Genomic DNA, 26,167 nt, shown 5'->3' on the forward strand with positions numbered 1-26,167 from the left:
TAGGGAATTCCTTATTAATGTGACAGATCCTTATCTCTACAGCATTCTGACTGTGTGTATATACTGACTTAAAGTTAAGTGGCAATGAACTTCTAATAATGGTAACCCCCTGTCCCTTGACATTCTTGAGCCACACTGGCTATCTTTTTTTTTTAATTAACATATAATGTATTATTTGTTTCAGAGGTACAGGTCTGTGATTCATCGTCTTACACAATTCACAGCGCTCACCATAGCACATACCCTCCCCAATGTCCATCACCCAGCCACCCCATCCCTCACATCCCCACCACTCCAGCAACCCTCAGTTTGTTTCCTGAGATTAAGAATTCCTCATATCAGTGAGATCATATGATACATGTCTTTCTCTGACTTATTTCGCTCAGCATAATACCCTCCAGTTCCATCCACATCATTGCAAATGGCAAGATTTCATTCCTTTTGATGGCTGCATAATATTCCATTGTATATATATACCACATCTTCTTTATCCATTCATCTGTCGATGGACATCTTGGCTCTTTCCATAGTTTGGCTATTGTGGACATTGATGCTATAAACATCAGGGTGCATGTACCCCTTTGGGTCCCTATATTTGTATCTTTGGGGTACTCAGTAGTGCAATTGCTGGATCGTATGGTAGCTCTATTTTCAACTTTTTGAGGAACCTCCATACTGTTTTCCAGAGTGGCTGCACCAGCTTGCATTTCCACCAACAGTGTAGGAAGGTTCCCCTTTCTCCGCATCCCCGCCAACATCTGTCGTTTCCTGACTTGTTAATTTTAGCCATTCTGACTGGTGTGAGGTGGTATCTCATTGAGGTTTTGATTTGGATTTCCCTGATGCCGAGCGACGTGGAGTACTTTTTCATGTGTCTGTCGGCCATTTGGATGTCTTCTTCGCAGAAATGTCTGTTCATGTCTTCTGCCCATTTCTTGATTGGATTATTTGTTCTTTGGGTGTTGAGTTTGGTAAGTTCTTTATAGATTTTGGATACTAGCCCTTTATGTGGTATGTCATTTGCAAATATCTTCTCCCATTCTGTCGGTTGTCTTATGGTTTTGTGGACTGTTTCTTTTGCTTTGCAAAAGCTTTTTATCTTGATGACGTCCCAATAGTTCATTTTTGCCTTTGCTTCCCTTGCCTTTGGCGATGTGTCTAGGAAGAAGTTGCTGCGGCTTAGGTCGAAGAGGTTGCTGCCTGTGTTCTCCCTTAGGATTTTGATGGACTCCTGTCTCACATTTAGGTCTTTCCTCCATTTTGAGTCTATTTTTGTGTGTGGTGTAAGGTAATGGTCCAGTTTCATTCTTCCGCCTGTGGCTGTCCAATTTTCCCAACACCATTTGTTGAAGAGACTGTCTTTTTTCCATTGGACATTCTTTCCTGCTTTGTCGAAGACTAGTTGACCATAGAGTTGAGGGTCCATTTCTGGGCTCTCTATTCTGTTCCATTGATCTCTGTGTCTGTTTTTGTGCCAGTACCATACTGTCTTGATGATGACAGCTTTGTAATAGAGCTGGAAGTCCGGAATTGCGATGCCACCAGCTTTGCTTTTCTTTTTCAACATTCCTCTGGCTATTTGGGGTCTTTTCTGGTTCCATACAAATTTTAGGATTATTTGTTCCATTTCTTTGAAAAAAGTTGATGGTATTTTGATAGGGATTGCACTGTGTAGATTGATCTAGATAGTGTAGACATGTTCCATGCTCTGGCTCTGTATCCATCTCTTGAACTGGCCAATCTCCTTTCAATCTTAGCAACTTTGCACTTGTCTCTGCCTGTCACTTTCTGCCCCAGAATGTTTGCAAAGCTTCCTCGGTATCATTTAGGTCCCAATTCACACAATCTATAGTGGACTCTCCATTCAAGATACTGTGTAACATATCACCCTGTTTTATTTTAGCCATAGCATATATTATCATCTAAAATAACTTGGTTAACTTGTTTATTATTCCTCTTCATTCCCAGACACTCACATGCCACAGTCAACTAGAAAGGGCACTCTATGAGACCAGGAACCCTGCCTGTTTAACTCTGGAGGAGTACTCAGCACCGTGCTTCCTAAGTGTTGGTTAAATCATTTAACAGATGTTCCCACTCTTTTCTTCCTTTCACTGTAGGTAACCCTTCAAAAATGAATCAGCATGTAGGCAATTCCTATGTTTACACTTTTGATAAAGGGATTTGGGGGTGGGAGGTGGTTACAAACCCTGGTATCAGGATGTTAGCCATAGATAATCAGAGAGAATGGACTCAGTGATCAAGTGTGCTGCCCTCCACCATATTAATCTGCTCATGATTTCATGATTTATATACTGTCTAGTATACTTCTGCTTCTCTAATTTGGTTCTCTTTAACTTATCTCTACCTAAAGTCAACATTTACTGTGTCGCTTCATTTGTTCACTTACACACAGCTTTCATACCTTTCCAGTTTGTTCATCATTTTCTCTTACTTCTTTCAGTTCCATCTCACACACCTTTACCCAGGCTAGGGGACTCTTCCGGCTCGCTTTTTCCCATCTGATTCCAACTTAATCACTCTTACCTGTCAGTTAGAGGAGTGATCACTAGCCGAGGACTGTTTCCTAAATATTCATAGAAGTACTGGAACTGGGCATCACAAATATTAACAAAGCAGTGTTTCTGGACGTCCTCCCACCGGTGACGAAGTTGAGACAGCCAGGCAAAGGCTTGGGGACTGACAACCTGAAAACATCCCATGATCATTACACACAGGACACTGATCATTTTGAGGCAACAAATTATTAATCTAATCAATCCTGCTGATTCGCATCTCTAATACTCTCACAAAAGGGCCATGTCTTGTATGCTATTGCATGTTGTAGTTGCATGTAAATGGTTCAATACTTAATCAGAAATACATGTCATAAGTCTTCATTTTAAGAAGGCTTTTACTGTAAAACAACATCAAATTGCTCAAGGGAGGCTTTTTTTGCCCCTTTTATGAATCAGTCTAGGGGAATCTGATTACTTTTCTAACTTTATACTCGTATCATTGAAATCAGATGGAAAAATACACTCCGTAGTCAAACACATAATCCGTAATTTCTGCATGTCAGAGATAGCAACAAACTGTACCTTCAACAAAGTCCATTCTAAAGCCAGTTTTACTTGTAGGACAGAGATTTCCCACTTCGTTTTTCAGTCACTCAAATTACAGTATTTGTTTCATTGCTATTCATTGCTATTGCCTATCCATTCTTTTTCCATTCTGAAAAAATAATTTCAGTCTCATATATTTGTGACCCTAGGATTTCTCAGGGACCATTTAAGTTACCAAAGTTATTATCTACTACATGTTCTGACATCTACATAAATGTCAACACTGCACATTTGTGCATATTAAATGATCAGAAATTAGGCAAAGTCTTTACCTCTTTGAATACAAAGGACATGTTTTAAATCGTAATTTATCCTACTGCAAGTAATCACCACTGATAAAACATAATATGTAAGAAGGTACAAGGTCATATTCAGAGTAGTTATCAATGGTTCATTATCAAAATGAGAATACACGGTAAGTGGCATTTTGCAAGGATCAGTTTTGGATTAGCAATTAAACAACATCATTCACTAAAGGTCCAGAACTTGAAGAATTTTTTTTTTACGTTTATGGCTTACACCAAAAAGTACTGCTTGCACTCTCTGAAGAGAATTAAAACTCACTTTGATTTTAATAACTTGAAAAAGAACTAGCAAAACAACAAGAAGCATCTCAAAACACATACATGCATTCAAAATTGAGAAAGGAACGGTCTTGCTTTAGAGTACCACCCCCCTGAGACAACAAAAGGGGTGTGGAGAAAGTAGCTGATAGGCATGATAAGCCAACGTTGTTCAGGAGACAAGCACACTTGTGACATTTCTAAGTAGGAACGTATTTTAGAAAAAAGCTGAGAAAATTCTTTCACATTAAACACTGCCAGTATTTAAGAAACACATAGGCTTTGTAAAGAGATAAGAAGGATATTAATGCCCTGGAAGAATTAGAAAATGACTTCTCTAGGGGGCACCTGGGTGGCTCAGTTGGTTAAGCGACTGCCTTCAGCTCAGGTCATGATCCTGGAGTCCCGGGATCGAGTCCCACATCGGGCTCCCGGCTCGGCAGGAAGCCTGCTTCTCCCTTTCCCACTCCCCCTGCTTGTGTTCCCTCTCTCGCTGTCTCTTTCTCTGTCAAATGAATAAATAAAATCTTTAAAAAAAAAAAAAAGAAAATGACTTCTCTAAAATCTGTCATTAGGCTTAAAAAGACAAGACAAGGGGTGACCAGTATTTGTCTTTCTTCAAAACAAAGGCACACAGAGATGGTTTAAATGACAATCTTTATGCTATAGCCTGGGAAGCCACACAGGTGATAATCACAGGCCAAAGGACCAAGATGATGACATGCAAAAAGTCTGAAGGCAGGGAAATGAACACGGTGACTTCACGAGGTTCTCCTATCCTGGGTTAATTATTTGGATGATGTGTATTAGAAGTTCCTGACTTGGAGAAACTCTGTGGGATACCACTTGGGCTAACTCTCATGAAGATAATTAGTTAACTCAAATCAAAGTCACTCTTAGAAAGTACAACTAACTTCATAGGACTCATTAAAAATACACAACATAAAAAAATGACTTCCTCAGAAGTACTCTTGATAATAAAAACCACTTTTAGGAAACAAGAAAAAAAGACATGGCATTTCTATGAAGAACTTGCCTTCTGAGAAATAAGTTTGGCCACCACATCTCTGGCATGGACGTCAATGGTACAAATTGTCATGATCTTCTGACGGTCTCCAGGTAGGAGTTCTCCCAGTAAAAGCGCAATCAAGGTATTCAACTGAGAAATCTAGAAGAAATTGTGTAAAAAGATGAAGATTACAAATACAGAGTCTAACAGCCCAACAGTCTTCTTATTTGTGAAGACCCCTCTAGTTTACAAAACCTTTTCAAATATGTATCTCAGCTAGCCCTCAAACAACCCAGGGGGAGGAGAGAAAGGAAGGGATGTTACTAAATTAATTACTTAAATACAATAAATATTATAACCCCCACCCCCATCCCCTTGAGCTGACACTCGAGAAGGCAGGCAAATGCATGAGTAAGGACAAAGCCAAAGGTTAGCAGCAAGGTTTCCTGGCTGCACTGAACTGACTCTTCATCCTCATGACGTTGAGTCCACAACTTTGCTGGGATAGACAAGATGACAAATTGTAAAAGGTCAAATTGAGCTAACCTCCGTAAAAGTACATTAAGAACTAAATATCAAGTCGTCTTTTTGTTTGGTTTTTGTTATTTGGGTTTTTTTTTTTTTTTTAAGATTTATTTATTCATTTTAGAGAGAAAGCGAGAGAGCGCGCAATGGATGGGCAGAGAGAGGAGGGAAAAAATCCTTAAGCAGACCCTGGCTGAGTGTGGAGTCTGATGTGGGGCTCGATCCCACGACCCTGAGATCATGACCTGAGCTGAAACCAAGAGTTGGATGCTTAACCGACTGAGCCATCCAGGTACCCCATTATTTGGGGGTATTTTTTGTTTGTGTTTGCATAGCAGATAGGTTAGTAGGAAAATATTTAGAATGTATAGCTGAGGACTATTGCTCTAATTCTTCTTACTCACACCCCTATTCTTAGGTCCACTGATTTCTTATATCAATATTTTTCAAACTATGGGTCTCTTTTCACAGAATGCAAAGGAACAAAATGGAATGACAGGGAATAGAAAATGGTGCATTACAGAAGAATATGTATTGTTTTGTGAAATTTTCAGTTTCAGGCTGTTGAGTATGTATACATACATGTGTAAACTAGATCTGATACAAAATATTTCTTACTGTTAAATTGTGTCAGGAAGCCGGTGGTCATTTTGTTAGCATGCTTATTTATTCAGAGCACGCCTGCTTTATTCAAGGCTTCTTAGCCAAACCCCACCCACCCCAGTTCTGCTCTATTTCAGGGTAACACAGAATAAAACAATATTGCCTTTTTCCTTTTTTACTCTGCAAAGGACAGTCCATTGCAAACTGTTTGCTCCTGAGAGAATTGGTAATGAGTGAATATGACACATCAGCAGAGGCTCTCAAACCTTTGTGGCCTACTGTCAAAAACACACTCCCCACAGCACTATTATCACATCCCAGAAAACAGCCAGCACTGCAGACTTCCCTGGGCCTGCTGGGCAGCTGAACTGGAGAAGGTTATGTAACTCCAGTAAGGATGCAGAAGGAAGGCAGAAAGACAGAAACCAGAACATGCACAGTTCACATTCAATTAGAATATGCAAGGTGCCAGGCACTAAACAGGTTGCCTGTATCATTCCATTCAATCTTCACAAAAACCGATTACTATCCTAACTTTGCAGATGAGGAAACTGAGTCACAAGCGTATTAGCATGAGAGGGCTAGTTCAAATCCAGATAGTCTGCCTTCAGAGCCTGAGCTCTTACTGGTCCCATCACCTAAAGAGCCACCTACCACCTTTGAGGTGGAGAAATCCACGTCCAAGAGGCATTCAAGAGAGGCTTAAACCCAATGGAAGGTTGGTTCAAAGGAATAAAAAGTATGTACTTTAGACATTCAGAATATACAACATCCTTATAAGTATTTATCTGCTTTTAATACTTTACATCTATAAAAGGTAGCCACACGATAAAACAAAAAACAAAAAACAGAGGTGATCATTATTTCACATATGCCATATTCAGTGTACCCGAGATTTTAGGTTCCACGAAGGCACATCTGCATCTGTCTAGTACACTACTTGGTCCCCAGGGCCTCTAAGGAGCTGGCTGTCCAACAGCATGTACTGTGTTTGCTGAGTACATTAATGAATGTACATTATTAGCTTATGCACGTCGAAGTTTACTAACAAAGTTCATACGCATGTTGGTTAGAAAAGAGGTATTTTGGGGGCGCCTGGGTGGCTCAGATCGTTAAGCGTCTGCCTTCGGCTCAGGTCATGATCCCAGGGTCCTGGGATCGAGCCCCACATCGGGCTCCTGGCTCAGCGGGGAGCCTGCTTCTGCCTCTCCCTCTGCCTCTCTCCCTGCTCATGCTTTCTCTCTCTCTCTCTGTATCTCCCTTAGCTCTCCAAATCTGTTAAAAAAAAAAAAAGAAAAGAAAAGAAAAGAAAAGAGGTATTTTGGCATTGGCTATTTTCTCATCTGGGTCAAGATATCCAGGCTTTATGGTCTCAAATCTTACACCAGTTCCAGTATTCGGTTAACAACAATGGGCTATAGCGACAGTAATAAGATCTTATGCCTTGTATGAACATTTATAATTCCAAGTGCTTTCACGTGCATTGTCTTGTCTGAGGCTCCTACACCCTGTGATTTCTCCTTTATTGATCCATTTGTCACCAAAGTTCAGTCAAGTGAAAGAGGATTAAAAATATAACTCGTCAACATTATCTGCTCAGCTTCCTATGTTGGGGATCTGATGTTGTCTCTCAGGATTCCACGTTCCTGGCAATGCTCTCTTGTAAGCAATACAATTCTGTGCCCACAAAAATAAAGTGATAAAATGTCTATCACTGGGGCAGCAGCCTCAGGCACTCACCATCTGGGCATACTATAAATGCATACCTGTTTATGGCCTGTGACATATAAAACATACCTGGGCAGCTCTAAAAAATACATACCGTCTCATGTAATCAGCACTTACTCTTCCCTTGATGAAAGCGGTGTTAGGTGATGTTCTGGGAGGATCATGGATGTCTGCCTCAAGTCAACAGCCTAGCCCCACCATGAAACACAAGTGGCTCTTTTTCTTGTACGCCTTGCCTTTGGCTGGAGCCTAAGCACAGCATATATCCGGAGCCGGAAAGAAGCCTGCCCTCACATACAATCCAAACTCCCCTTCACGAGCACAAAGCCCTCCATGACCTCCCACCCCTCCTTTCCTACCTCACATCACTCCACCTGTACCGGCCTTGAGGTTCTTCCATCATGGCTGTGTCAAGGCCAGAGAAACGGTTTCATCTTCCTGGAGGTGTTTCCCCTCTTATCTTTATACAGCTGCCTTCCCCTCATCATTCATCTCTTAGTTCAAAATCACCTCCTCAGATCGGCCTTCCCTGGCCATCCCATTTAGTATGACCCCCACCCCATTATTCTACAGGCTCCTATTTTATTTTCCTCATGGTACTTACTAGTATCCTATCATTCACTTACTTATTTCCTTGTTTACTATTTGTCTCCTCCACCTGACTCTAAGCTCTAAAGGAACAAGGCCCTTACCTGTCTTTTTCAGTCCTGCAATCCGGATGGAAGGAAGAAGGAAGAAGGAAGAAGGAAGAAGGAAGAAGGAAGAAGGAAGAAGGAAGAAGGAAGAAGGAGGAAGAAGGAAGAAGGAAGAAGGAAGAAGGAAGAAGGAAGAGGAAGGAAGGAAGGAAGGAAGGAAGGAAGGAAGGGCAGCAACAATCCATACCACATAAACATTTTTTCTCTCAGTCACATGGTAACACAAATGTGATGACGGTTTCCAGAGGTTACAAGTCAAAGCAGAACTCAGATACATAATTAGAATCCTTTTGCTAGCGTAAAAAGAAAGTGCTATGATAGTACACATCAAGGGCTTGGAAAGACATTTTGGAGGAAAGGGTATTTATGCTAAGGCTTAAAGGATGAGTATAAACTAGGATGTAAAAAAACTAAGAGGCTGGCCCCCCCGAAAAGCAGGGTGGAAGCCACCAGAGGCAGCCCGTGTGAACACCCAGGAGACAGCAGGGTGACCTCGTCAGGGAACTGACACAAGTCTCACACAGGAGAGGGGCCGGGCCAGGTCAACCACACGCTTGAGGACGTGCAGGGCTTGGCCGGCTTATTAAGGAGTCTGACCTTCCAGGGCAATGAGATGTTGCTGAAGAGTTTTAAGAAGTGTGATAGTAGTTAGATTTGTGTTTTTACAAGATTTCTCTGCTTGTAGGATGATGAATTGGAGGGAAACCAGACTAGAGAAGAAAGATCTGAGAGCAGAATGCTATTGTCATCCAAGTGAGAAAAAAGTGTGTCTGGGACCAGGATATTAACAAAGTGGTGGAGGAAACCATGAGAACAGATATATTTAGGATAACTGAAGAGATGTGGTGGCTGATTGGACAGCAGGTAAAAGAAAAGTCAAATGGGCTTCTAGGTGAGCAACTAATGAAGGATGATGGGTATTTTTTTCTGAACTTGGGAACACTGGGGAAGCAGGTTTGAGAAGAAGAGTGAATATTATTTTCCATGTTCTAGGTTGGAGATGCCCGTCAGACATCCAGTGGAAAAGCCCAACATACTTTTGGTCATGCTTCAGGAGAGAGGTTCGAGCTGAAGGTCACAGTCATGAGCATCTTACAAAAGAAATGAAGCAGCCGTAAAAGCAGATGCGATGAGCAGGGATGTGTGGTGTGGTGAGAAGACAGAGGCACCTAAGTCAGAGACACAAGGGACAGACACGAAGGAGGAGGAGGAAGAGGAGCAAGGAAAGAAAACTGAAGAGCCCAAGACGTTGATGATGAAGTAGATTTCAAACAGACATGAAATAAGGCCAGGAAGTATTTCTAACAACAGCAACAACACAGAAAGGGACTCAGTCAAGTGGTAGAACTGGGTCATCGAGAGGAATGAGAATGAGAAGATAAAACAGGCAAGTATCAATATTTAGGTCAAACAGCTTGGTTATAAATAAAAGTTACAGGGTAAGAGCAGGAAATGGGAGAGGTGACATCTAGGAAGAATTTTCGCTGGCTATTTTGTTTATAGGCAATGGGAGACTTGGGAATGTTTAAATGCTGACAGCAAGGAGCCAGAATGAGAATAGGAAGACACAGTAGAAAAGGCAGCCAGGGAATCCCGAGAGTCCATTTCAGAAGAGACCCGAGCACAGGTGGAGAAATGGCTCCCAACAGAGGCTCCACTTCCGTTCCAACAAGACAGTGGTGCAGAGAGCTGAACACCAGCTCATCATGGTTGATCTACTTCCTCTCTGATGGCATCAACAGATAACAAGAGCTGATATTTAATGAGCTCTTACTATCTAATAAGCACTGTGTGTGTGCATATGTATGTGTATACATAAAGCATATATGTATATAATTCTAATTTAATCATCACAATAACACTATGAGGAAGGTACCACCATGATTCCAATTTTATGTAAGAGAATTTGCTCAAGATCACACAGTTCTAAACAGTGGAACCAGGATTTAGGACCTGATTCTAGGATTTTATTGCACATTTTATAAACACAAAACTTTCCCATGTGGACAACCTATTATTCACTACCAGGTCTTGTTGGCCAGCCAAGAGCTGACCTATAATGATTCTGGCAATGAAGGGAAATAACTAGGTATCCACCACCTATTAATTCTCTTGTTTGGATACAAATGGAAACACTTCCCCAAAAAGCCACATGAATCATGACCACCACTGACGTTTGTATGTTAGAGACGTCTAAGATACTAAGGTGTTCACAAAGAGGGCCACCTGCTTGGTGGGATGATGGTGAACTCACCAAGAAGGAAGGTATCAGGCACAGACTCAAGGTCTGAGAAAAGGGCTGGTTCTTGATCCACGATGGTGGCTGATTCTCAATTCTGTCCTGACCCACCCAGCTCTTGTGGTGGTGCAGTATGAAGAGACCACATATGTGAACCTAAAGAACTATGCCACTAAATACTCGAGGCTTAAATAACACAACACAAGAAGAACATCTTCCTTGCAGCAGAAGTGTGCAATCTCCCCAGCATCTGGCAAGGCACTTCCCAACTGAGGCACGCCTGAGCCACGGTGGCTGAGAAGCTGGAAGCGCCCCTCTGTTGCAGTGGTAAGATCTGAGCTTACGGTCGTCAGCGAACTTTGCTGTGTAACTACTATAACTTGAGGGGTCAGCTACCAGAATCTTCGATCCCTTTCCAACTGGACATAACACAGAAGTAATGTTCTTTTCGTTTTATAACAACAGCAACAAGGATCTCGAATCCTGAAAATCGCCCATGTTTCCGCTTTAGCAGAATCAGAAGCAATGGATTTTCTTTTCAGCTGGAACAAAGCAAAGTGCCGAAGAAACCAGGTCCCATACTCTCTTGACACCATCAGGGCATGTGCTGTGGAGCCCCTGTTGTGGCCTTCCTTTTCACTGTTCATTTCCTACTTCTCCATTAATCATATTGCTAAACCCAGCACAATATTGAGTAATGAACGTCAGCGACAGTGCATGGAATTACCTCATTCTTGACACTAATGGAAAGGATTCCAAAGTTTCACCATTAAACATGACTTTCTCTGCAGGTTTCTAGTGGATATTCTTCATCAAGTTGTAAAGTTTCCTTCAAATGCTTGTATTAAGAAAGAAAAAAGATGTATAATCAGTAAGCCACCACCTTAAGAAACTTGAAAAAGAGGAGCAAATTAAAGTAAGTAGACGGAAGTCATCAAGAGAAAGCAGAAATCAGTGAAATATAAAACAAGAGACAGAAATCAACAAAGTCAAAGATTAGTTCTTTGAAAATGTAAATAAAAATGATAAACACAGAGAAAGCCTGATTTCAGAGAGAGAGAGAGAATACAAATCACTAACACCAGGAATGCAAGTGGGACATGATAGGAGATCCTCCAGATGTGCTAAGGATAATGTTAAGAAATGAAGACCAATTCACATCAATACATTTGAAAACTTAGATCAAGGCTGAAAGTAAATGTCCTGTAAAGGTCCAGATGAGGTCTCTATCGAAATGACTCCATGTAGCCATGGCGGTGTTAAAGCATCCAAAGACACAGGCGCTGGACCAGATGTGGCCAGGGGGCTGTAATGTGCCCGTCCCTGACTTCCATAAAATGGATAAATACCTTGAAAAACACTAATTTTCAAAAGTGATGCAAGAAAAAAACGAAGAAAAAAAGCTGGAGAGCAGTGTGTGTGTGTGTGTGTGTGTGTGTGTGTGTGTGTGTATTTACATATATATATATATAAAAGAAATTGATTTATAATTAAAAAATGATCCACAAAGAAAACTCCAGGCCCAGATGGTATCTCCAGTGATTTCTATTGTAAACTCTTTCACAAAATACATGAGAATACAATATTTTCCAATTCCTTTTAAAGAGCATAATGCTGATGCCCAAACTGGCAGAGGTATTATAAGGAAACTACATATAAACATCCCTTATGAACATATATAGAGAATTCCTGGACAGAGTATTTGCAAATGAAACCCAGCAAAAATACATACATACATATATAAATGATAATACATCATTAGCCAAGTGGAGTTTATTTCAGGAATGCAAAGTTGGCTTCACATTCAAAAATTCACCACAGTAACAATAAAAGAGGCAGACATATGAATAATCTCAACAGATTTGAAAAAGTTCTATGTCTCTTCATGATAAAAATTCTCAGTATAGAGCAATGGAAGGGCTCTCCCTCAAATTCAGAAAGGGCATCTCCAAAACCCTGTAGCAACTATCATACTTAATGGTGAAAATTTAAATTATGCTTCCCTGAGACTGGAAATAAGCCGGGATGTCTGCTCTAACTACTTCCATTCAACATGGCACCGGAGGTCCTAGCCGAGTCAATAACTCAAGAAAAGGGAATAAAGGGCAAAAAAGAATGGGAGACCAGAAGTAAAACTGTTGTTATTGACAGATGATATGTTCATGGACACAGCAAGCCCTATGAAACTATAAAAAACTTACTAAAACTTTTAAGCAAATTTGGCAAAGTCCTAAGACACAAGGTGAATATTAAAAAATCCACCTATTTTATATGCCAGCCACAAACATTGGGAAACAGATTCTTAAGCATCAAAACATATCAGCTATTTAAAATTAGGTCTAACAAGAAATGTGCAGGACCCTGACATTGAAAACCACAGAAAATATTTTGAGAGGAAATTAAAGACAACCTATGTCAAGACATATACCATCTTCTTAGATAAGATGCATCATGGTTAAGATATCCACCCTCCCAACATTCCTATTTATATTTGATGTCATCCTAGTTAAAATTAATTAGGCCAAAAGATTAGGCTTCTAAAAATGAACAATACGATAATTGTGTAGAAATGAACAGAACCTAGACTGGCCCATGGCCCAAACAATTTTGGAAAAAAAATTTAAAAATAGAACTAAGTTGGAGGCTATATATATATATATATATATATATATAAAACATGATTTCAAGGCTTACTATAATAATTAATAGTTGGATTTGGCATAAAAACACAAAAACAGATGAATACAACAGGAGAGTCTGGAAATAGACCCCTATATAGGACTTTGATCAAGGTGCCAAGTTAATAAAACAGAAAAGAAAAAAAAATTACATATGGATCACAAATCTAAATGAAAAACCCAGAACCATAAAGCACCTAGAAGGAAACAGGAAAATCTTTTCATGACATTGAGATAAGAACTTCTTATGCATAACACAACACTTATCAATCATAGAAGAAAAATTTGATACACTATACATCAAAATGAAAACATTCCACTCACAAATATACCATTAATAAAATGAGCAGTCTGTTCATTTCCTTCAAAGGAACTGTAACCAAATAAAGAAATCCTCTAACCAACAATAAAAAGACAAACATCCCAATTAAAAACAAACAAAAAAACTGGGCGAGTTATTTGAACAGACACTTCACAATAAAAGATATATGAATACCAATAAACATGTTAAAAGTTACTCAACATCTCTAGACATTAGAGATAGCCAAGTAAGACCACAATGAGATACTATTTCACACCCATTAGAATGTCTGCGATTGCAAAGACTGATGACACTCAATATTGGCCAATGTACAAAGCAACTAGAATTGTGTCACCTTGTTAATGGGAATGTAACAATGGAGATCTGTCTGGCAGTTTTTTAAATGGGTAAACATATACCTTCCCTATGATTCAGCAATTTCAATTTTAGATATTTTACCCAGGAGAAAGGAAAATCTTTGTCTATCAAAAGACTTGGACAAGAATATTCCAAGCAGCTTTAGAAACAGTAGCCTCAAATTGGAAACCCCAGTGTCAGTCAACAGAATGGATACACAAAGTGTGGTATAGCTATACAATGGAATACTAAGCAACAAAAAAGAATGAACTTCTAACACATGCAACAACACGCTTGTTAAGAAATGAGAACAGTCTGAGATTTTACCCTACTTGTATGCTCAAGTCAGCCTGGCTCAGATTAAGGCACAAGACACAGAGCCTCTGGGTCACGGATAAAGGACAGGTCATTAGTCACACCAATAGCATTGAGTAGTATCTAAGTATCAACATTTGCACCTGTCCCCGATCCCCAACTTTTAAAGGATAAGCCCAAAAGAGCCACATAATCCTTGTATATGCAATGAGCTGTGTTATAGGACAGGAAACTTGAGTTTAGGGAACCCAAATCTTTTCTAAAGGAAAACCATGTCTGAACTTAGCCCTGGAAGGAGATTTTTTCTTTATTATACTGGACAGTAAGCCAATCTACCCTTTGCTCTGGAGAGAATCGCTATAGAGACTATCTTGCAAGAATGTTTGTATAATAAACATCCTTGGAAGATAGCCTAGAACAAAGGCATTAAGTTCCTCTGCTCAAAAAATGTACAAAACTTGAGACCCACAGAAGATGGTCTCCCAACAGTGTTAAGTGAAAAATTCATGAGATTGGCCAACAGAATTTTCTTTTATACTTTATCAATGCCTGCATTTTCTATCAAGTTTATTAGAACTTTATAAAATGAGTAAAAAAAAAATCCCATCTTTTTCTACACTCTAGAACAGGTGATATACCATGGCATGTATCTTTTTTTAAATGTGTGATAAAACCACTGGAGCAGGGCTCAACTTAGGGGGTAGGTATGCAAATTCAACTGCCTTGATTACCATTTCAATTATTTCTGTGGTTACTGGTCTACTCAAATTTCCACCTCATTTTGAATCTATTTCAGAAACAGTGGTCATGGAAAATCATCCATTTATTTTAAATTTTAGTTTAAATTTTTATGCTAAACATTAAGTCACACATAGTGTTATACGATCTTTTTAAAATCTCATAGGAAGTTATGGTTCCTTTCCGTGATTTTTTCCTTCTCCTTCCCCGCCCCCTGATGTTTTTTTTTCTCCTCTTAACTACAAAAATTTGTTGTTATGGGGACACCTCGGTGGCTCGGTCAGTCAAGCATCTGCCTTTGGCTCCGGTCATGATCCCAGTATCCTGGGATGGAGTCCCGCATCAGGCTCCCTGCTCCACGGAGAGCCTGCTTCTCCCTCGGCCTGCCGCAACCCCTGCTTGTGCGCTCTTTGACCAATAAATAAAATCTTTTAAAAAAAAAAAGTGCTGTTATGGTCTATTTAAAGACACAGTTCTTGGATTTATGGATTAGACTGGACTCACATGGCATATGTGTGTAATAAATCTCCTTCTCTTACATCTGTCACCGTGGAGATCTTGAATTACTTCAGGATCTGTTCTGCTGCTTTCTCTAGAACAGGGATTTGCAAACTACAGGCCACCAGACAAATCTGGCTCACTACTGGTTTTTATAAATAAAGTTTTATTGGAACCTCACCATGCCTATTTATTTAAAAATTGCCTATGGCTTCTTCCCTACTGCAACAGCAGAAATGAGTGGATGTGAAAGAAACTCTACAGCCCGAAGAAACGAAAATATTTCTACCCCATCCTTATTTCAAAGAAAAAGCTGCCCAACTAGACCTCTAGGGTCAAGATGGAGTCATGGCAAAAGTCCTCAAGAGATATCCCACAATATTTATGACGCACTTCTCAGGGCTTTATCCTGGGAGCAAACACACCCACTGATAATCTCTTGGGACATACAGGAGACAGAACTGTCCATCTCTTCTACATTTACTCCTTAACACTGACCATGGACCCCACTTTCTTTAGTTATTGAATCTGAGTTTGTCATTTCCCTGGAATTTCACTGGATCAAACAGGCTTATCACTGTAACAGTCTCTTCTTGTTTCACCTGTGGTTTTCTCTGCTCTTAATTACCCACCGCATCTGCTGTCAACTTCTAGGCATTCCTCAAAGTATCTGGTTCAGCGTATCCAGATACAATATAATTTTTTTTTTTTATTGCTTATCATTCAGTAAAATTTTGGCTGTGTTAAAGTAACCAGATGAAGCCCAAGATGAAGTCACTCATGCTAAACGCCCTGTGTCAACGCCCTGTGTGAAACTTAAGTTTCTATGCTCAGCTTTCCCAGAAAGGCAGGCCTAGATCAGTCAGTCAGCATCTGCCTGCTGCATACAAGTGACCTGACCCAGCTCCAACACTTCCCTTTGCTCCGTATGAGGAAGGTAAACCTGATTTAACCAATCAGCAAATGCCCAGTATAATTTCCTTGTTCCTGCTCACTTGGACTACAAAAATCCCTTGCTATATCAGCATTTTGGTGCTCCTTTCTGTTAGACTGGATGATGCCTGATTCATGGATCACTGAATAAAAGCCTACTAAATTGGTAAATTGCGGAAAATTTTTCTTTTAATAGATGAGAGGGGAGGTAAAGAGTATGTGCTCCACTCATATGGGTTCCTGCTACATTATGAAGCATGAGGTTATCAGATTACACTTTTCTAGAGAGGCAAAAATAAAAATGTGTGTCCAGTATACATTGGATAGCTTCAGGCTTCATAGGCTTTCCTATTCATGTAATAAAGTTGGGATAAGGAACACTATCAACGTTGTATCCAACTGGTCTTGAAAGAATCTCTCAATGGCTAAAAGTGAGGCCAAACACTGGCCCTAAGAAGCAAAACCAGAGTCTCTTTCTTATATGTATTTCTTAGTCCTTGTGGTGGTGGTGGTGGGGGGTGATGAATGATCTTATATTGCTCATCTTGAGTCTTACTGAGAGCGCTCTGGGTCATGTCCCAGCACAGCAGCAATTAGGTTTTCAAGTCCAAAATGCTTCCATCTCTTCTTTGATGATTTTCACACAGCTTAATAATAAAGGAAGAGTAGAAAATCCTTCTTACCAGATCCTAAGCCTCCAGAACAAAATACTTTTGCCAAGGACCCCTCAAATCTGAGCAAGTGAATTTACTAGATCTGTAATATTTTCTAAGACTCTGGCAAGGCAGGGATATACATCCAAAATGCAGTATTTTTGCCTTTAATCCCAACATTACCTCACATAAAATCACATAAAAGGAAAAACAGAATTTAAAATAATTACTTAATTTATCTCACTACAATTTGGACGTGAGGACTAAGCAAAGAAATTATTTGTGCAGGTAGATCATCAATTATAGCCAACTCTGATCTCAGTTTAAAATGGAGTGATTTTAAAGGACTAATGTTCATTTTAAAAACTGCTCACAGTATTAGCGGGAGTAATTTTAATTAAAAACAAACTCCAGCAGATGGTTACATCCATTTTTGAGGAGAGGATGCTAATGGGGTTTCAATTTAGATGCACCCACTTCTCATGAACCTCACTAAGGCTTCAACAGTATTCAAATGTTAGCTTCTCTAATATGCATATTAGTATCAGTTACAAAATTGAAACACTGTATTGAAGGCATCTGTTGGCTGGTCTGTCAAACATTTCAATTTGTGCTAAAAGTGTTTCATAATTAAGCAGATAAATGCTTTCTTCATAAACCTTCCTCTTGTCTGCTTCTCATCCAACATGAAAAGGAAGCATTACATAACTCTTGAACAGAATGGAAAACTTTATTTGAAGGGAGAAAAAAAAAACCCTATAAATTCTGTTAATTAGTGGAATATGCTGAAGCACCTGGGATATGAAGAACTTTAGCTATTAGAATAAAAAGAATCAACCCAGTGTTGCCGACAGGGGAAAGAGTGGACACCTCTCATACACTGATAGTGGGAAGGTAAATTTGCACAATGTTCCAAAGGCTTAAAAGAGGTATATCTTTAACCTAGCAATCTTACTTCTGGAAGTTTGTCCTGAAAAAATAAAGAAAAACATGAACAACATGTATGTATGCATATACAAGGCTGTTTACTGCAGTATTATTAATGATAGTCAAAAAATAGAAAACCAACCTAATCACCAGTCTTAAGTATAGTAATAAAAGACACTCTGCAATGTACTGGATTAAGCCAAATGGGCAACTCCTTCATTAACACACACACACACACACACACACACACAGCAAAAATACACCCATGTGCAAAATCCACAGCAGAACATGAGAGAGGTGGAAGGAGATGGGACAGAAGGAGGAGGAGTGGGTGGGAGGGAGTAATAGTCCCTGATGCCAGGAATGCGCCTCAAAGCCTGAACAGTAGCAAATGTCATGGCAGCCTAATGTAGGATTTGGGTACAGATTCAGACATTTGGAAACTGAGATTTAAACTGCCACACAGGAACACAACATTTCTGTCTCCTGCCTCTCACACTCCCTGAGCAAGGCCATGAGTTGGAATTGAGATGCTGACATGTAGCTGAGATTCTCAGAGTCTTACATAGTCTAATAAAGAGCTCTAGAAAAATTCTTTTTTTTTTTTTTTTTTTTAAGATTTGATTTTATTTATTTATTCATGAGAGACAGAGAGAGAGAGAGAGGCAGAGGGAGAAGCAGGCTCCCCGCTGAGCAGGGAGCCCGATGCGGGACTCGATCCCAGGACCCTGGGATCATGACCTGAGCCGAAGGCAGACATTTAACCATCTGAGCCACCCAGGCGCCCGAGCTCTAGAAAAATTCTACCGACCAGCTCAGAGAAGCAAGATGAAAGCCTCTGGAGAGGAAAAAAGTCCCTTTAGAGATATCAAAACCTCAAGCCCGTGCCATGTGATCTGGAAATCCTCAACTGAGTAACCAACCACAAAATTAACCCAGCATCCACAAAACCTAGAAGAAGCAAGGAAGAGAAACACACTATGGGGATGTACACACTCTCCAGGGCACACAGAATTCCTACAGAGAAAACCAACCTAGATCAACTTTAAAAATGAATGCATGAAAAATAAATTCAGTTTAACAGAAGAACCAGCCTGAAAAGAACAAGCATTAGAACAGTCTAAATGAGACTATTAAAAATGTCTCTTTCAAAGAATTGAGATAAAAAATAAAAACCATAATGAAGAGATAAGTCATCATAAAAAAATAAAAGAGAGAGAGAGAGAGATGTAAGTCATAGGTAAGTCATTTTTAAAGAACCAAAAAGAACTTTGGGAAACTGAGATACAATAATCGAAACTGATGAAATGAGTTTTTATACTGAAATATTTACAGGTAAAGATTACTGGCATCTGCAATCTCCTTGGAAATGAGTTGTAAATATAAGGTGGACTGAGGGATCTATAGAGCTGTAGATAAAGCACAGATAATGTGATAAGGAAAATAAAATGTTAATTGTAGAATCCTGGTGTTAGGTTTGCACATTATTACACAATTCAATTTTTGTCTATTTTAAAATTTTATGATAAATTATGGGGGGAATAAATTAATTATGCATCACATTAGACACCAATGTTATTGTCATTTTCGTAAGAGCAACAATGACTAACACAAAGTCAAGAGTCGGACACTTAACCAATTGAGCCACCCAGGTGCCCCTGGGTCAAGCACTCTAAAATCGTGTTTTAAATCTATTAACTAATTTAATCCTAACAATACTGTGATAAAGGCGTTATTATTACTACTGCTTTACAGATTATAACACTGAGGCACAAAGTTGTTAAGTAAGTTGCCCAAGGCAGCACAGCTAATAAACCAGTGGCAGAGTTGACATTTGAACCTACATAATATGGACCTCGATACTTTTTTTTAATCATTACCCTCTAAGAAAAACAAGTTAGTGATGTGGAAGAGGTACTCAACAAGCCACCTAAGGGGCACCTGACTGGCTCAGTCAGTAGAGCATGCAACTCTTGATCTTGGGGTTGTGGTGTTCGATCCCCACACTGGGTGTAGAGATTATTTAATAATAAATAAACGATTCAAAAAATTACTTAAGTTACAGCACAAAAAAATGGAGAGTTTGAAAATATGATCTAGAGGTTAAAAGACGGAGGGCATGAGAAGGTTCAACATATAGCAGATAAAATTCTAAATGAAAAAATAGAGCAAATGGAAGAAAGGCATCAATCAAGGAAAAAATGGAGGGGAATTTTCCAAAGTTAAGACAGACATGTAACTGAAGATTCAAGAAGTTCACAGAGTACTTAGCAGCTAAATTGTAAAAGCAAGAGAAAAAAATCTTCAAGTAGATACAATAGAAGAAAACATCACAACCACAAAAGAAAAAAATTCATAAAAGCAGCCAAAGACCAAAGACCGAATGTTCCTACAATTAACATGAAGGAAAAATAATTTGACCTGAAAGTTTACAGCAACAATGAAGGCCATAAGATAACAGAATATTTTTTAAAGTTCTGAAAGAAAATAATTCTCAACTTAGAATTTTAGGCCTTAACTATCAAGAAAGAAGTCAAAAGAAAGACAAGGGATCAGAAAATGTCCTACTTATTATCCATCACTGCATAAACCACTAAAACATACACTACAGGAGGAAGGGAATTGGATTTTAAAATAAGAAATGGGGTAAAAAAATAATGAGCAAAGTCACTGCTTAATATGTTGGTAAATCTGATTTAAAAAAATGAAATTAGGGATGCCTGGGTGGCTCAGTCGCTTAAGTGTCTGACTCTTGGTTCGGCTCAGGTTGTGATCTCAGGGTGGTGAGATCGAGCCCACGTCGAGCCCCGCGCTCAGCACAGAGTATGCTTGAGATTCTCTCCCTCTGCCCCTTCCCCTGCTGATGGTTTCTCTCTAAAAGTAAATAAATAAAATCTTTTTAAAAAATTAAACAGCAGCATGTAAAATAGGAAGTGGATATCAGAATAAAGATTTCCACCGTCCTTGCGAGGAAGAGGTAAGATCTATTAACAGTGAGCCAGAACATAAGCACCATGAAGTCAAGAACTTCACTGCTGGAACCACAGAACCTACACCAGTGCTTGATGAGCTCTCAGACTATCAGAGTAGACCTAGAGAAGGGAGGAAATAAATTCTGGAATACCCAGATAAAGGGATACTATTTGGCCATTTTTATTGTCAATTTGATACATATTTACACCAAGAAAAAAGGTAGACAATACATTGAGTGAAAATACAAAGTAACAAAATGTATTACATGTAAAAAAATATTTTTTCTATGTATATTTAGATAATTGACACATATCAGCACAAATACACATTTATGTAAATAGCTACAAATGGACGTATATTTAAAGAGAGACAGATAGTTGTCTACACATTCACAAAGAAAGAGGAAAAATTTTTGACGTCTATATGCCAAAACGTCATCAATGGTCACCTGTGGGAAGAGAAGCCTAGGCTATGGGTGTTTTCTAAAAATTATTTTCCTTTTTTCCTTTCTCAACCTGTACTTTCTTCTTCTAAATCTTTAATAACACACGTTAATAAAGAAATCATGACATTGAAAATAAAGTTGATAGAAGAAATATCCATAACACATAATTTACCGTTTTAAGCAATTAAATATTTAATTATCACACAAAATGGTATCTTGTAAGCAAAGAGATAATTAAATGAAGCAAGGGAAAAATAAAGTAGGAATATGTATGCTGAAAAGTTTAAGTTTGAGCAATGACTGATAATACCTGAAATTTGAAAGGACGTTAGAATTTTTTTTAAAAAATCCTTTCTTCAATAGATAATGAAAGTACTTTTAATAAATGCACAGATATCAATAAATTAACTAACCAGAAACTTATTTTTATAAAACCGTAATATAATTGCAATTTAATTAACTATTAATGTTCATAAAAAAAATTACCTACTTAGCTTCCTCATCCAAGTGGCATTGACTTGAACTGTAGAGCTATTGCCCTAGGAGGAAACCAGTCACTTTTGAAAATCCAATCTTGAAACCTAAACCCAGCTCAATATAAACCAATGCCCTCTTTTCCTAAAGATGTACATCAAGAATATACTTTTCTCCAAAGGAAACAATACAAAGACTTCTTTAATAACATCAATAAGTCAGGTGATCTCTACTCAAGATTCAAGCAAAATTAAAAGAAATAATCAAAACACTCTAAAACCTAAAATTCCTGAATATGTTAACAATACAAGTATCCTTCACCCTCTGCATCTATTTGATTTTTCAGGGACTGAATTAAAAGTACTGCTAAGAGGACAAGCAATAGAGAGCAGTGGAAAGCATTCTGAATTCTGCTGGTCCTGCCAGTGTTACTTACAAATTGTACAACATTGGGAAAATCGCTTAATGTCTCTGCATTCACACTTCATCCACTGAAAATAAGAAAGGTAAACACACTAATATTTAAATACTTTCCAAATCTAAAAGCCAATAAAAAAGGCCGAATCTCTGAACTGTTCCACAACTAGGAGCACACCTTAAGTCGGGAGGCTCACGTAGAGGTCACAGGGTAAGCGGGGTGAATAAAACAGAATTCGAAATAGATCATTTTCCACAATTGCTCATCTGTGATCTGTAATTAACCAAAACCCAAAATACATGAAAACATCTGTCTTTGCCGAAGAGCTCTCCATCTCTCTGAGTCATGCAAATCGTGTACATATTTTGTAATAAATACTCCATTAGCCTAGATGGAGAGTCTTACACAGAATGACAGAAATAGGCACAGTGTCTAAGTACATGTGATATACTAGAGACTTGGGGGATGAGTGATGTGATTTTTTTTTTTTTTTAACCCACGTAGCAATCCAGAAAGATAACACAAAGCTAGAGAAAGAAAAGTCAAACCACTGATTGCTGAAATAGTCCTAGCATAGTGCCTGGCACACAGAAAATACTCCCCTAAATGACGGAGGGATGAACGCCAACCTCTTCAAGTCCCTTCAAGCCTTGAAATCACGTGTCTATAAAATACCTGTTTTTTATGGAAGTCCTTTAGGGCCGTTTCATAGCCTTCCTCCAGTCTACTGAAGGCTATCACTACATCTGTTGTCCACCAGATCTGTGAGCCTGTGAGTGCAACCTGGGCCGGGAACTCCAAGATCCACAGTTCCCTAGGTTTTTCTTCATAGGCAGCTATGGCCTCTGTGATGGAATGCCGCACTGTTCCCTGCATCGTCTTTTCAAGTCCCAGGAGCCACGTTTCCACCTTTTGACGCAAATTGAAATGATTTAGCACAGGCTTAACTCTGGAAGAGAGATAATTCCACCCTCCCCTGGGCTTAAAAGCCATGCAGAGAGAGGGGCCTCAGGTGTGTTTATATTCAAGATTTATTTATTTATTTTGAGACAGAGCACAGAAGAGCATGAGTGGGGGGAGGGGAGAGGGAGGGAATCTTAAGCTGGATGTGGGGCTGGATCTCACCACCCTGAAATCACAACCTGAGCCGAAATTAAGAGTCAGATGCTTAACCGACTGAGCCACCCAGGAGCCCTGGATTTATTTCAAATCCAGGTAGAAAACTAGAGGAGGTATGTAACTCCAAGAATAAGGGGAACAATGGATGAATTCCATTGAACCTGTCTTCTCCCAGGATAGTGCTCAACTTATTTCACCTACTGGATGGCTAATAACTTTCTGCAGCCTCAACAGAGGAAGGGTTCTCAATTATTGATTTTTCACATCTGAAGACAAGGGGGTTCTGGACCGAGATCCCCTGTGGTAATGCACAGTGTTGTGAGAAACCAAACATCACAGCCATCTACTAGGTAGAGTAATATGGTGGAGTAATATTCTAGAGCTTTGGGGATAATGGTAGATTGATTTTTTTTAATGTTTTTTAAAATAATTTTTAAATATGCTGAAAATTCTTCTCTAAATCTTCCTAGTTCTTAGTCTTAAGACAAAGTGCTTCCAGAAAGTGTCTTAATTATATTCCCTATTGGTTCTCATCTTCACACTTGTCAAAAATTAGACAGCAGGAGAGTATAAGAGATAGGACAACTGCTGACTTGTGAAACTTAATCTTTTTTTTTTAAATGCAAGTATATTTTGCCCCCACAAATTTATCTTAACCCATTTTCTAACCTATTCAAATATGCTTTGTTATATTTATCCACATATCTGTTTCCATGGGATGATATCATCTAATGAAAAAGATATGGTACACTATCCACAAATAGTCGACCTCAGCAATAAAAAATGATGATAATAAATTAATTCCAAGGACCATATGAGATCGTGAAGATGTTAAAACTGTTTTTTGGGGGGCACCTGGGTGGCTCAGTCAGTTGAGCATCCAACTCTTGGTTTCAGGTCAGGTCATGGTCTCAGGGATGGTGAGATCAAGCCCCTCATCCAGCTCTGCTCTCAGCACGGGGTCTGCTTGAGATTCTTTCACCCCCCACCTCTTTTCCTCACCCCCACTCATGTTTGTTCTTATTCGCTCTCTCTCAAATAAATAAATAAATAAAATCTTAAAAAACACAAAAAATCTTTTATTCCCCCCATGTCTGTGAAAATGGCAGAAACATTCATTCCTAGAATCTTTCTCTGGAGAACTGGGAAGGAGTACTGTGTAGTTAATGAGCTGACAGCCTTCCCTACTGAAAGAAAAAGGTGGCACTGCCCTGGCAATGGGCCCCATCATCCCAAGAGCCTTCCCCTCTGACTTTGTAACTGGGTTTTGTTTCATGTGCCCGAGTTCAAGATCTCTGATCCCATCACTACTTTAGTCACTAAGCACAACACTTGATGTCACCCAGCAACTAGTTCCTTCAGGAAATCAGACATCATTTGAGCATTTCCCAAACATTCTGGGATCCCTGTCCTCAATTTGGCCATCTCCTCGTAAGAACTTTCCAGTCCATCTGGGAAGACCAAATACACATATAAGGTGATGGATCATCTCCTGTTCAAATGACTATGCCAACAATGGCTACTTAGCTCAGCGTGATCTGAGAACTAAGCTCTGATAAGATGGCGTTTCTTCAGCTTCTGCCTGACCCTCTATAACAACAATTACCACTTCCCATTATTGCCAACTATCCATTTCTTCAAGGAGCCGAAGAGCTCCTCCAAGACAGGGACCATGACTTACTCATTTCTGGATCCCCAGAAGCTTAACCCAGCATCTGGTACATAGTAGGTATTCAATCAACACTAATCAAACAAAATACAAATAGTCTACATTGGGAGGAACTAATCATCACGGTGCGGGGGTGGGGGAGTAAAGACCTAAAGGAAAAGCATCTTTTTATCAAACAAAAGCAATTAGAGGATCAATGTGGTGTACGCTCCAGTCTCTGGCCTAAACTGCTTACACAGAACAAATGAGAGCACTGTGAAAATGCTCAGTACCAAGGGTTCCCGTGAGCGACAACCACATCCGTCAAGTGGACTGTCCTCCTTCTGGGCACTATGCCAGTCAGCTTGCAGTCTGCCAGGGAGGGAGCAGACAGCAACACACTTTTGTCAAGATAGTTTATGGTGACTTTTCTAATCACTGTAATAATATCCTAAAGAGCCCAAGAGATCAAAAAATATATTTTAATCAAAGTATTCCACCATCTGCTTCCCCTTCATTTGGCAGGATTTCTTGGTACAATATTAAAAAGCAGCAGAGAGAAAGAAAGAAAACCCCTGTTTAAAAAAAAAAAAAAAAAAAAAAAAGCCTGCCATCACATTTCTGCAAGGGACATTTTAAGGAACCCTGCCTCAACCCAAACAGCTCTGGAATGGAGGCTACTGTCTCAGTGACTCTGTGGATTAACTCGAGCTACACAAGCATCATCATAAAAAGATGCAATTCCTCCACATCATGTGGAAACACCAAGAGCTCTTTCATAAATCATAATGAGCCATTCTCGCCGTTAATCATTAAGAATATTTTTGAGGTATTTGGCTGTGTGAGGAGAGAATATGCTAACTTAACTGTCTGTGAACATTTATTAGGGAACATGACATCAGCGTGGTAGATGCCATCAACTTTATTTATGAGCAGCCATTTAGAACATTCACATCGCAATCCTGAACCACAAGCCTCTTTAAGACATGCTTTTCTACAAGGTGCTGCTTCACCCCAACTCTCAGTGGTGAAACCAGTAAGCTTTGCAGGAGATTCTGTCACTGGGCTGGCACCTGCTTCTCCTTCTGGGGTCCACTCACTCAACCTGCGACAATCCTTCCTGACAAGCTCACCTGCTAGCATTTCTGAGACTCTGCAGGGTGCTGAAGCCACATGAGCACAAAGGAGGAAACACGGTGGATT

General features: G+C 39.4%; 1 protein-coding gene across 1 annotated transcript in view; it reads right to left on the reverse strand.

The window, feature by feature from the left end:
- DNAH11 (dynein axonemal heavy chain 11) overlaps positions 1-26,167 on the reverse strand; it is a 320,378-nt gene that overhangs the window by 194,622 nt on the left and 99,589 nt on the right. The window contains exons 29-31 of the mRNA XM_032401311.1: positions 22,873-23,106; positions 4,725-4,856; positions 2,548-2,708 (exon numbers count right to left, since the gene is read on the reverse strand). Coding sequence (XP_032257202.1) covers positions 2,548-2,708; positions 4,725-4,856; positions 22,873-23,106 — 527 coding nt within the window. The remainder of the gene's footprint in view (positions 1-2,547; positions 2,709-4,724; positions 4,857-22,872; positions 23,107-26,167) is intronic.

This window comes from Phoca vitulina, unplaced genomic scaffold (assembly GCF_004348235.1).
Source record: "Phoca vitulina isolate PV1807 unplaced genomic scaffold, GSC_HSeal_1.0 scaffold4, whole genome shotgun sequence".
NCBI classification, from domain to species: Eukaryota; Metazoa; Chordata; class Mammalia; order Carnivora; family Phocidae; genus Phoca; species Phoca vitulina.